Raw genomic sequence first — 12,803 nt, forward strand, 5'->3', positions numbered from 1 at the left:
TACCAGCTCCACGCCAGGTTCTGGACAAGCGGGATCTCATTTCATCCCACGGCAAGCCCGAGCAGCACCATGCTTCCCGCGGGAGAGCTGAGGCTCAGAGGCAAGTTCTGCTAAGGTCACAGAACCGGTCGGCGTGGCAGCCTCCAGGGCTCCCTCCTTCTAGCTCAGGGCTTCCCCACAAGGCAGTGAGACCCAAGTCGAGACTGCACAGGCCAGCCCACGGGACCAGAGTGTAGGCAGGTGAGCAGGGCACAGGAGCCGCCCCGCACCGGGCAGTGCTGGGGGACAAGGGGAGGCTCGGATCAGGACAGGCAGCAGGAAGCTGTGCCCCGTACCACTCCACTCAAGGGCCTGGAGGAAGACAGCGGCTCCACGGCCAGCATCTCAACAAGCTGGGCTAATCGCTGCTGGGGTGGGAGGCGAGGCTGCTCTGGGGAGCTCCCAAGAGGATGCGGAGATGCGTGTGACGAGAAGAAGCACACCTGATGCCCCACCGCTCTTATCACTGGGGGAAGTGACACATATTTATGAGCTCATAATCCCTCCTCATCACATCACACATCACACATACGCACAGATTCCCGTGGCTCAGGCTCATACATGATTACAAGGCACTTCCTCGGTCCACCAAGGACAGAGGATGCCGGGGCGCAGAGTACAGGCTGGGGTGGGGGAGGGGCCGGGGCCGGAGAAACAGGAGACCGGGCGAGCTGTCCACACTCAGCAGCCCCAAGGAGCAGGTGCCTCCCCTCAAGGGCTCATCTGCTGCAGCCTCGGGTCCTGCAGACCGCTCCCCGCAGGGCCAGGCAGCAGCCAGCCCGGGGACACAGGCACGGCTGGCAGGCGGCGCTCTCCAGGGGCCAGGGCAGGAGGGTGGCAAGGCGGGAGAGGTGCTGGCTCCCTGTGCCCAACACCTGCCCTCCTGCCTGGGAGGCCTAGAAGGGGGAACAGAGCTGGGGGGCTCGGCCTGGGGCTACGCTGGGGAGCGAGGGCAGGTAAGGGGGCAGCCACCTGGGACTGGGGCAGCAGGGGACAAGGGGAAGCTATGAGCCAGGCTGGGGGAGGTCAGGGGCTAGGAGTGAGGGGAGGGGGATGATAAAAACGAAGACCACGGAGCTCAGAGCAGGTCCCTGGAAGGAAAACAGCCGCCCCACGTGTGTGCACGGTTGCCCAGGCTTCCCTAAGCACGTGGCGGGCCTGTGCTTTCACAGTAGAGCTTGACAGGGAAGTGGCATCGATCCTTAAAGTCAAGGTTGGAGTGAATTTAGGCAAATTGCTTTTCTAAGCATGTCCTCGAATCACCCAATCTAACCCCTTTTTAGCATCCTCCTGTTTGTGTGTCTAGTCTGTAGACTGGGCCAGCCTGCTGGTGAAGACGTGAGCTGATGGAGGATGAAAGGAGACGGTTCCCGGGGCCCCAGGACTCACCTGCTGATGCCCTCGAAGGAGGCCTCCCTGCAGATGCTGCCGCTGTCAGTGTTGACGCCGCACTGGAGAGAGAGAGGGAACGTGAGGGCGCAGACCCGCCACACGGGGCGACGACGGGGAGCCCCCGCCTCAGCCCAGCCAACCCATCCCTTCCCGCCTTTCAGGTAACTCCAGGCCGGGCCCCAGCACAAGGGCAGCCCTCCTTTCTCTGCTGCAGCTTGAAAAGGAGAGAAAGCAAGGCCTCCTCCATCCAAGCACCTTGCTGACCCCAGCTCGGGCTGCCTGGGCACAGGTGGAGGCTGGGCGAGAAGACCTCGGACCGGGACCACCTCCAACCACAAATCCCCCCGCTGCCCCAAGGCTGGCTGGTCTCCCTGTGCACGTGTGTGCACACACGCTCCCCACAGACAGTGTCCTGAAAAGCACTGTCAAATCCGGCCCTTCCAGAGACGCGGGTGTGACCCGACTCAGGCAGGAGGGGCCTTTCTCCGTGACACCGAGACTGTGTTACATTCCTCTCCTTTCCCTAATTGTAAGGAGACTCCAACTGGAACTTAGACAGGAGCGGAGACAAAACAAAAGATTCAGAGGAAAACGTGCCATGCCCAGAGAGGCCAGGCCTTTTAAATCGCCTTTTAATTCTTCCTCAAGACCTACAGGTCGATGTCTAACTGTATCCCCCCCAAAAAAACACACTGAACCCTCCGTGACCACAATCATAACGTTTCTTCTCAGCCATCAAAACTGCAGGGTGGAAAAAAGAGATCACGTGTAGCGCTAACAAAAATAACTGAGAAAAACTATTTCGGTAAAAATCAATTAACAAAGGAGAGAAGGGTCACTTTGGGAGGGTAGAAGGGCTGCATACTCTTCATATTTGAAGCTCCCCAAGATTGAAGTATAAGAAAGCAGACTTCTCCTCGGAGCCATTTCACAGCCTCAGCACCCCCGCCCCACCCTGCGAGGGTGCACCGTGCACCCCTGCCTGCCCCAGGCTGCAGCAGGCCCTCCGTCATTTAGTGCCCCGAGTCCACACAGCCCAGCACCCTCATGGGCAGATGCAAAGGCTGTGTTCACCGACACACCCTACGCTGCACATTATTTGAAGTGCACGTTTTGATACGTTCTCTATCAACAACGGAGGAGAGACAGTGTGGAAGCAAATTGATATTCTACGTCCACAAACCCCAAGAGCTCAACCTGACACAAATACATCCTCCAGTCAGGTTTTAACCCTCGGAGTATGCGTGGCATCTCGTCCACAGTGGCCTCGGGACAGGACACAGCCCAGGTCGACTGGAGAATGGAGGACGTGGTCCTGGACACGTTCAGCAATTCAGACTGAGCTGTCACTATTTATCAGCAATGACCCTTGTTTTCAATCCTCCCCATGGCCCTGACCTCTGCAGGGGCAAGCGGCTCCCTAAAGCCCCTCCCCGTACTCAAACGCTGCCTGGTCCCTGAACACCAGCCACTTACCAAAGTGAGGAGGACGGAGGGGCTCCGTGATGTCAGGACGCTGGCGATCTGAAAGGTCAGAAAGAAAAATCCACTTTAGTGCCACCACGTGAAGCCTGACGGCGAGGACGTACCAGCGTTATTAAATACTGACAGCTCATCCTTAAAGCAGAAGTTTACAGAGAATAAGGGATTTCTGAAAGCCACACAGCTATCAGGTAACAGAGAGGGACTCAAACCTAAACCCGGCTTCCTCACGTGCTGCCCTGGCTCCGAGCCCCACACAGATCCCAGCTCCTAAGAGCCAGACCCACTCGCCCTCCAAGGCTAGCACCTCTGTTCATCTGCCTGGTCCCTCATGAAAGACCCACTGAGGCAATCTCTTCGGCACTGGTGCCCAGGGTAGACACCCTCCTCCCTGCCCCCTTCATCCCCCTGACCACATGGACTTGCCACCCCCAACCCCACATCCTCGCTTTCCATCCCTCCACGGCCCACTCAGGGCCCTGCACGCTGGTTGCTTCCCACCCGACCCCCTGAACGAGCTTGCCACGCAAGCTCACCTCCCCATGCCTCTGCCTGGGCTCACCTCTGCCTGGGACGCCTTCTCCCCATCGTAGCCGCTTCCTCAATTTGAGCTCAGGACTGAGGTCTCTGGTCCCCCGGCGGGTTGGTCCACTCCCTCCTGTACTGCCCCCCGGCCGGTCACACTGCCTCGGCCATGACATCCTCACCCCAAGGGGGCGGGCCACCCCGGTGGGACCACCTTCTTCCTCTCCTGGCCCTACCCCTGCTCTGCATCTTGGCCACTGCAGCTCCTACTGCACTGAGCCCCCTCCCCACGCTCCCACCTGACACAGGGCGGGAGTGAGGATTTGTTGTTTGTTGTTTCAACAGCTTTACTGAGTCATCACCGACATACTCTACACCGCACCTTATTTGAAGTGCACGTTTTGATAAGTTCTGACATATATGTATACATGCTTTTTAATACTGAGAGGCTCCCAGAGAAAACCTGGAAGATACCGAAAACTATAAAAAGATAAAATACACCTACAAAACCATCCCCTGAGACTTTTTATCTCTGCACATAAAAACAGAGATCTGTAATGACATTTGGATCATATGAAGTTACATGCTTCGCTTACTTCCTGTCATTAAATATGCTTCAAACACGCCATTTTTACCAGTCACTACTGCGGGGGATGGTAAACGTCCAGGGAACGCCTGATTCCACAGCCTGTGCCACTCACTGCAGGCTCATCTCATGGAACCACCCAGGAAGCTGGTACTGCAAATGTCCAGATTTCACCAGTGAAAAGGCTTATGGGTTAATCTGCCCATAGTTAAAAGAGAGCACAGTGGTGGCTGCGTCATATTCTCTTAACAGATCTGGCATAGTTTATTTATTCATTCCTCTACTGGGCACTTACATTATTTCTAATGATTAACTTTACAAAGTATGCCCCGATGGGCATCCTGATATAAAGTCTTTACTTCCTTAAAAAAATAAATGACTTCCTTAAAAAAAAAAAAAATTGACCCAGTGAAACTGCTGGGTGACAAGCCCCATACTTTGTCAAGGTTTTGATGCTCACGGCCACATGACTCACCCTCCCACCCACAAGCCCAATGCTCCATCTCCCTGGACCCTCCTCGTTTGCTCAGTAACTGCTCTGAGAATGACTGAAGCCCAGCCTCTGAGCTGCACACACAAGGGCGTGGTGAGTCGCTAGCAGGCCCCAGGCCCTCTGCGAGGAGGGGGCGGCTCATTAGAAGGAACCAGAGCCGCACTTGGCCCTGGGTGTGCTGTTACGGCGACTGAAGGGTCTATATTCATCGGCACAGAGCGGTCCGTCGATTGCGGCAGCACAACCAGAGCACGAGTAGGCACTTGGGGACTGTATGTGCTATTGTCCTTGGAAGAGGGGAGCAGGATAACAAACGTGTGGGCTGCTGGTTTTTCTCTCGGCTGTGACTCAGGACGTGCTGCTTGGGGATAACGGAGGAGAAAGCAGCCCTCTCAATGCCACCCGATGTGCACACGGACGGAGGCGGCCTGACGCAGCAGGCCGGGCGTCTGCTGGTCCTGGCAGGGCAGCATCTTTTATTGATCGTGAACACTTGAGTGGGCCCTGGTTACCTCTGCGGCTGCAAAACCTCCCCCAGCCAGGCCGCTGCACCTGCCCTTCCCCGTGGAGACCAATCAGTGCTACCCTCTCGTCAGCACACCCTGATTCCCTGCCTCCGAAATTAAGGCGACGGACGTGAGGCAGCTATGCGTCACAGGTGGGAACTACAGCTCCGCACACAGGACGACGTGGCTCTGTCCACACGGGGCCTCGTTTCCGTGGACCAGTGGTCACTGGGGACCCACCAGCTCTCATGAACCAGCGCTGTTAAACGCCTTGCCTTGCTTCATGCCGCAGCATCAGTTTCCCAGGTAGCCTGGCCTCTCCGGCAGGTCGCAGTGGACGGCACACACAGAACTCTCCAGCGCCCTGTGGACCAGGATCCTCCCCTGGGGACAGTCAGAGGCTTCCCGTGGAGGCCTCACGCACCCTCGTGCCCAAAGCTCCCACCAGGCCTGCTGGCCACTCTTCAAGGGTGACGATCCAGAGAAAGGGGCTGGACAATCCTTGACCAGTGCTGTCAAGAGAGCCTGCACTGCTCCGGGAGCTGAGCTTCGCTGTGCAGAAAGCAAAGCTTTTAAAACTGAACCTTCTTCACGGCAGTCTGAAACAGGGCTGAACGCTGGTGGCCGGCAATGCATTTAAAATGTTCAATTTTGGGGTAATTCCTTGGCAGTCCAGTGGTTGGGACTCCGCACTCTCACTGCCAAGGGTCCGGGTTCGATCCCTAGTCAGGGAACTAGGATCCCACAAGCCACGTGGTGCAGCCAAAATAAATAGCTAAATAAAAATCTAAAAATAAAAATTTCAATTTGTTTCTAAAATTTAAATATTGGGAAAGACCACGAACAACATGGATTTGCAGCTACTCGTGAACAACTGGTGCATCTAGTAACCTGGGGCGAGCAGTCCCACACAGCATTCAGAGGGCCCGCCGCAGACCCCACCACTCCCTGACGCCTCTACCCACCGAGGCAGAGGCAGGCAGCATCCATCACTGTGCTGCCACCAAGGTCTCTTACATGCGAGCCAGTGACCCTGGCAACATCTGCCTGGTGCTATGAAGGAGAGCACAAAACGTGCCCTCCGCCTGGCCAACTCCCGCCCCCTGCATACCAGCCACCGCACCGCACCTTGACGGCAATGCCTAGTAGCCCCTCTCAAGGTTCTCCTGAGCTCCCCCCTCTCGGGGAGCCACCATTCACTCTACCTTCTCAATAAACTCAGGATCACCTACAGGAGGCGGGAAACTAGATAGCCAGGTTTGCTACATCAGACACCTGTGCTGTACATGTGGTATCGAGTGACGGGCCGCGGCCTGGGGTGGGGGCTTCCTGCCCTCTTTCACAGGAGACAAGTGTCAGCTGCTTCTCGTCTGTGATTTGTGGCCAAGGCTGCCCAAGGTTGTTAGATCAAGCTGAGCACCACAGAACTGGTCCAGGGAACCCTTCCCCAACATAAAGGGCTTCCTGTCGCTTTCCATGACGGAGTAGCCCCAGGCACCCTCGAGTGCCTCCCAGCCCAGGTGTCTGTACTTGAGTCGGGCTCCATTTCAAGCCACAGAAAATCAAAGGCACTTGGGAGCCTTGTCCCCTCTGGAGGCGTGTCCTGCAGCATCCGCTCACTTCTGACAGGGCAAAGGCGGAGGTGGAGGGCGAGCTGCTGGGGTCCAAAGTTGGTGGGGTCAAATCCCAACCCTGGTACTCCATGGCCACGCAGCCGTGCACGAGGCCCTTCACTGCTCGGAGCCTTGGATTCCTCTCGACGGGGTGAGACTGTGGTCCACCATGGGACAGGGCGGAGGGAGGAGGGGATCTGTGTGAGCTGCCGAGGTTGCTGGAACCTGCAGGTGCCATCCTGGAGTGGAGCGCCTGTCCCACGGTCCACAGGAGCCCTCGCTTCCAATAAGATGCACAGCAGTAATCATCACAACAGGGCCGATTAACGATGACGGTGATGACGGCGCGGCCCCGCAGAAAGCACCGTGCTCTCACCGCCACTGAAGCCTTCACTTCAGATTCTGCTTCATAAATACAGACTCAGGTGAGCTGGTCTGCGGGGCTCTAATTCTACACTATCATGACAGGCTTTCCTGGCCTGACACTCAAGACCTCCTCTGTTTTACCTCATTTGGAGGCCGGCTCTCCTTCTCCCCAGAAATCACTGTGTAAATGGAGCTGAGTTCACGGCCACCGCCCCCCTACCCGCCCACCCCGGTCATAAAAGCAAAAACACCAGACTGTGGCTGGGAGGCTGCGGTAGAGAGACGCTCTGACTCGAGGCGCTGGGCCTCAGGGCCCATCCCAGGCTGCCCCCTCCAGGTTTCACACCGAGGAGACCCAGAAGGTCAAGGTCCCAAAGAGCAATAATGTTAAGATGCAGTTTACAAAGGTAGGAGGGATACACCCAGCAAAGGAGAGGGTCAGAACAAAATCACAACTAAGGATGGGCATCCCTCTCTCTCTAGCACTTCAAAAATACAAGGTACAGTAAGTCCCCTACATATGAACCTTCAAGTTGCAAACTTTCAAAGATGCATAAGTACATTCCATCAACATCAGGCGTGAGTGAAATTGCAGCTTGCCCTGCATCTCCTATTGCTGATCTTTCAGCTCTACCATCTCCCACCTCCTCTCCCTCCTCCAGTCAGTAACTCCTCCTGCCTCTTCACTCAATGCCAGCCCGGCTCTTAGTGTATGACGACCTCTGTCTGGGGAAATGTGGCACGGAGGGGCTCCGTGCAGCCGGTCCTGCCAGGCCAGGGCTGCACCTCGGGCGGCGGGCACTCACCTCGGGGTGTTGCTGTTCCACCCAGCACCGATCTGCACAGAGGACGGGGTTTATGACAGCACCCAGGGACAAGCAGAGACCTCCTGTGCGCCTGGCAGTGGTGCAGTATCAGGGGGACTTGGTCCCCCAAGGAGACGAGGGGGGCACATGGCTGTGCTCTCACCTTTGCCACGGCCTGGCCCTAACAGCAGTGGAAGTCAGGGGCAGCCCCTTTTTTTTTTTTTTGCGGTACGTGGGCCTCTCACTGCTGTGGCCTCTCCCGTTGCGGAGCATAGGCTCCGGACACGCAGGCTCAGCGGCCATGGCTCACAGGCCCAGCCGCTCCACGGCATGTGGGATCTCCCCAGACCGGGGCACGAACCCGTGTCCCATGCATCGGAAGGCAGACCCTCAACCACTGCGCCACCAGGGAAGCCCAGGGGCAGCCCCTTTTGACTGCCTGGATTGCGGGACAGATTGATAGCCCCAGGAAGATAGTCACATACACACCCAGGCCACATGCCACTGGGCAATCATGCTGGGAAGAGGATTAAAGCCAGGGGTCCTCCAAGCCCACCCCATCCCGCAGGCCTCTCGCTGTCTGGGGTTCTTCTGACAGCGGCACCTACAGCTGGTGAGGGCCTGTGGGAAGGGCCTCCCAACGCGCGAAGGCCCATCCAAGCCTAATCAGACCTTCACAGAGACACCCTTCCTCCGAGCAGCTCAGCGGCCACATCCAAGGTGTAAGACACCGGCGACCAGGTCGGGCACTGCCCCAGCGAAGCAGGGGCCTCCCAGGGAGGTCTGAAAGGCATGTTTCTCGCCTGCTGTCTCCAAACAAGGGCACTGCTGAGGGGGCTGGTGGCTGGACCGTGCTGTCCCGCGATGTCCAGCCAGGCTGTTGCAAGGGGAGGAGTCGGCCACTACTGACCTCGTCTGTGTACTGGACGTCGTCCACGGCGTACTTCTGCTTGAAGTGCTCCTTGGAGTGGATCCTCAAAAAGAAGCACAGGAAACGCCAGCGTCAGGGTTTGGCCGCAGCTGGGTCCAGGCTGCCTTCTGAGCTCAGGCCAAGAAGCCCCGGGCCCACCCCTGCCCCAGCCGGCACCTGGCACCGAGCCGGTCAGCCCAACACAGGCTTGGAGGGCAAAGGACACTGGGCCAGAGTGACTGCTGAACCCCACCTGCATCCCTCCACCTTCCCCCAGCCAACCTCTGCTCCTCCTGCGAGCTCGTGACCCCGGCCGCCTGGGGCCAGCAGCTGAGGACAAACCTCCCTCTACTACCAATGAAAGCCCACCCACGCCGGGCAGCCAGCCAGCCCACCCACGCTTCAGGGCATGAAATTAGCTGCCTCCCAGGCCCCCACAGAGCCTCTTTTAAAGAAAAGTTTAAAAGTTAACATTTTAAAGAAGCCAGTAACAGTATTACTCACTGTGATGAGAAACATTCAAGCTTACTCATCGTCCCTGAAAAATCAGCCAGTGAGAAGACAAAGACGCAGGGCGGAGGAGGCTGGGTAGCCCTTGCCCGCCTCACAAAGGGCTCCTGGTCACGGCTGCACTGAGCAGGGCTGGTGGGTCCAGCAAGCACCATCCCCACCCCCACAGCCTCTTGGTAGGCAGATGAGTCAATGTCACTGCTGGTGACAGAGCTCACATCAGGAGCTCTAGCCGCCTGGAGGAAGGATGTCCAAGATGCACACACACACACAGACACACACACACAGACACACACACACACACACACACACCCCGTCCCACGCCTGGGCACCGCATCAGCATGGGGGATTCACTCCCATCCTGCCTGTGATTGCATGATATTCTAGTCACCAAGTGTCAGATCTGAAAGAAGCCTCAGAGGAAGCAGCAGATGGTTTTCAGATTGTGCTTCCTGGGCTCTCAAGGGTGAGCAGACGACAGGCAGGTGGAGGTGCCAAGGACGGTGTACCTGGGGAGGCCCGTAGGGGACAGGGAGGGAGAGCACTTTGGGACTCGGAAATGACCCCTCTAAAAGCAAGCTCCACGTGCCTCTGCAACACCACTGATCAACCAGCACCGCTACCCAGGGAACAGATTCCCACTCCCCTCTCTGAGCCCTGCGCCGTTTTCCTCTCTGCCCCAACAGGCGTCCCAGGCCGGACTGTGGCCCGGAAACACAGAGCACAAACCAGGGACGGATGGGTGGCCTTGGGGGTCAGCAGCAGGGAGCTCACAGCCGTAGGCAGCGAGCCAGGCCGGGGAGACAGTGGTCCGCTAAGACCGGCGGCCTGGTGCCCCGAACCCTTTTTGCTTTACTGCCCTCTTGGCTTCTCTGAAGCGGGCACTGGGTATCAAGCTCCTGCTGGTAATTAACTCTGCACGATCCAACTGCATTAGCTTCTGCGATTGAGATGGGACTCAAAGTTAAAGGGCCAAAGGCTGTGCCTCCATTAGCACTGCCTGTAGCAGCCACGTGGGGCAGGAACTGATGACAAGCACCTTGCCTGGATGCTGGAGGCCCCGGCTCCAGGGCTTACTGCAAAGAGCTCGCTGACCCTTTGCTACCAAGCACTGACACCCTCAGCACAGCTGACCCTGCAGCCATTCACAAAAGCACGTGCCAGAAAGGCAAGAGGCAGGGCCACCGGTGTCATCACCACATTCACGCTGACTGCCCCGGCTCCAGTCCCCGCTCAGGACAGATGCCCGAATTCTCGGCAGCTCCCCAATTCACCCCTGGTCCCCAGTCACTTCATCCCCTCCAGCTGTGACAGGCATCAAAGGCAAACCCCCAAAATATTCAGGAAGAGCCAAGGACGTGCTTTCGAGACCAGCCTCAATGGTCCCTACAGAGGGGCGTCTCGGCCATTAGCCTGGACACTGGCCTTTCACCTCACCTCCCGTCGGGGACACGAACTCTCCCAAGCTGTCTTGCCAAAGGACACCTCAGGAAACGTGCTCCTGCCTGCCCTACCTGGGAGTCTTGGCAGTCAGGACTCAGCAGAGACCCAGGAGGCTTCAGACCTGGGAGCATCTCCGTGTATTCAGCCTGAGGTCAACGTCTTGACAAGGTGGAACCAGAGGAGGTGGGGGGACGAGGGGGAAAAGGAGAGGAGAACACGAGGCAGCTGTGATCTGTGGGCGGCCCCAGGGCTGTGCGCTTGCCTGTCCACCCCTCACCTACCAGCCACGAGCCACTTCACCTGCCACGGGAGCCAAGGAGTGGCAAGGGCCAGCCAGCCCATGGGGGAGCCGGCTGAAGCCATCCCAAAGTCCAGGAGCAAGTGAGCCCAGGGGCCAGCTTCACCAAATGCCCTTTGCCCACCTCGACGCACACTGGGCCTCAAGGGCCCCAGATCGCCCAACTAGCCACAGGCCTGGTTCTCAGCAAGAATAACAATTTGACAGATACAACCCGAAAAGCGGGGAGCATCTTTTCCGGCACTTTGCGTGTCATTTTTTCTTCTAAAGGGCAGAGATAATTAAGTTTGAATAGTACTTATTTTTCTTGTTTGGGGGCCAATTATAGTAAAAATCATTTAAATGTCACCCTAAGAGGTAAGGGTGCCATGCCACCACGGCAAGCCAGCCAGCAGAGGGGCAGGAGGAGGAATGGCATGTGCCTGTGAGCCCTACAGAGCTGGCTGGAGTGCCGGGCCCACAGCAGCCTCACAGAGGGCTGCATGGAGCCCTGACTGCAGTTTAGGGTCCAGCAGGGCAGCTCATGCCAGACCCCGTCGTGTGGGAGATCCAAGTAGAAGCAACTGGATGGGAGAGGATGGGTCAGTAGGGAAGCCGACCCCACCCCAGAAACTCTTCCCTTCAAAAGGAAGGGGCAGCTCTGGCAGGAGAGAGGAGGGAGGGTGCCACTCAAAAGGGTTTGTGTCTTCAAGAAGGAGCCAGTGTCTGGGAACCCGGCCCACGCAGGCCTCTTTCACAGGCAGCTGGGCCCAGCATGCGACAGGGGAGGCCTTTCCCAGAACTCAGGGTCAGGGCAGGCGCAGCGAGTGCCCACACCCCGCGCGGGCCCTCCTGTGAGAAGGAGACTCTCAATTAATGCCCACGGTGCAGACACGGTGGAGCCCTCTAGGAAATGAAATTTCCAAGCGCAGGTCTAGCTGGCAAGCTGGGGCTAATGAATAAGTAACAGGGCCAAATCACAGCCGTCACCATCCATCTCCAGCGGCCGGAGCTGCCCGCAGCCACGTACAACGCAGCGGCCTCTCCTCCGGCTCACCGCCCGGCACCCCGCACTTGCCCCAGAAGGAAGTCGGCAACCATGTCAAGGCTCTATTAGCTTGTTAGAGAAAAGCAGGGCTCTCCAAAGCTATGCAGGCGCCTGAACCTGGGCGGCGAGGCAGCACTTCCCAGAGAGGCCGGTGAGGAGAGCAGAGGTGATGGAGAGGAGGCCCGTGGGCAGCAGAGCCCGGGGAGAGGGGCCAAACGCCTCGCCAGGCCTCAGGCTGACCGGGGTCAGGCTCCCCGCAAACCGCCTGGGGTCAGAGCCAAAGGAATTCCCTTGGCCCTCCTCAGGAAGGCCTGCACCCCTCATCAGTGCCCGGGGCGCCTTCCCTAAAGACGGGGGAGCCGGGGCCAGGCCGTCAGGCTGGCTGAGGCAGCCTTCGTCCTGTGACCCAGCTGTGTGTATGGGGTGGGGGCAGTGACTGTGAAAAAGTACACCCCAAACACCCCACAGACACACCACCCCACAATCCTACACCACACACACACACACACACACACACCCCAAACACCCCACAGACACACCACCCCACAACCCTACACCACACACACACACACACACCCCAAACACCCCACAGACACACCACCCCACAACCCTACACCACACACACACACACACACACACACACACACACACACCCCAAACACCCCACAGACACACCACCCCACAACCCTACACCACACACACACACACACACACACACACACACACACTCCACCCCGCCCACACACCACCCAGCACACACACTACACCACACCATACCCCAACAAACATACCCACACACATCACACA

General features: G+C 57.9%; 1 protein-coding gene across 1 annotated transcript in view; it reads right to left on the minus strand.

Moving 5' to 3' along the window:
* Nucleotides 1-12,803, minus strand: part of PEPD (peptidase D) — a 114,401-nt gene that overhangs the window by 87,141 nt on the left and 14,457 nt on the right. The window contains exons 4-6 of the mRNA XM_079907767.1: nucleotides 8,719-8,782; nucleotides 2,908-2,955; nucleotides 1,429-1,490 (exon numbers count right to left, since the gene is read on the minus strand). Coding sequence (XP_079763893.1) covers nucleotides 1,429-1,490; nucleotides 2,908-2,955; nucleotides 8,719-8,782 — 174 coding nt within the window. The remainder of the gene's footprint in view (nucleotides 1-1,428; nucleotides 1,491-2,907; nucleotides 2,956-8,718; nucleotides 8,783-12,803) is intronic.

This window comes from Stenella coeruleoalba (genome assembly GCF_951394435.1).
Source record: "Stenella coeruleoalba genome assembly, chromosome: 20".
Taxonomy (NCBI): domain Eukaryota; kingdom Metazoa; phylum Chordata; class Mammalia; order Artiodactyla; family Delphinidae; genus Stenella; species Stenella coeruleoalba.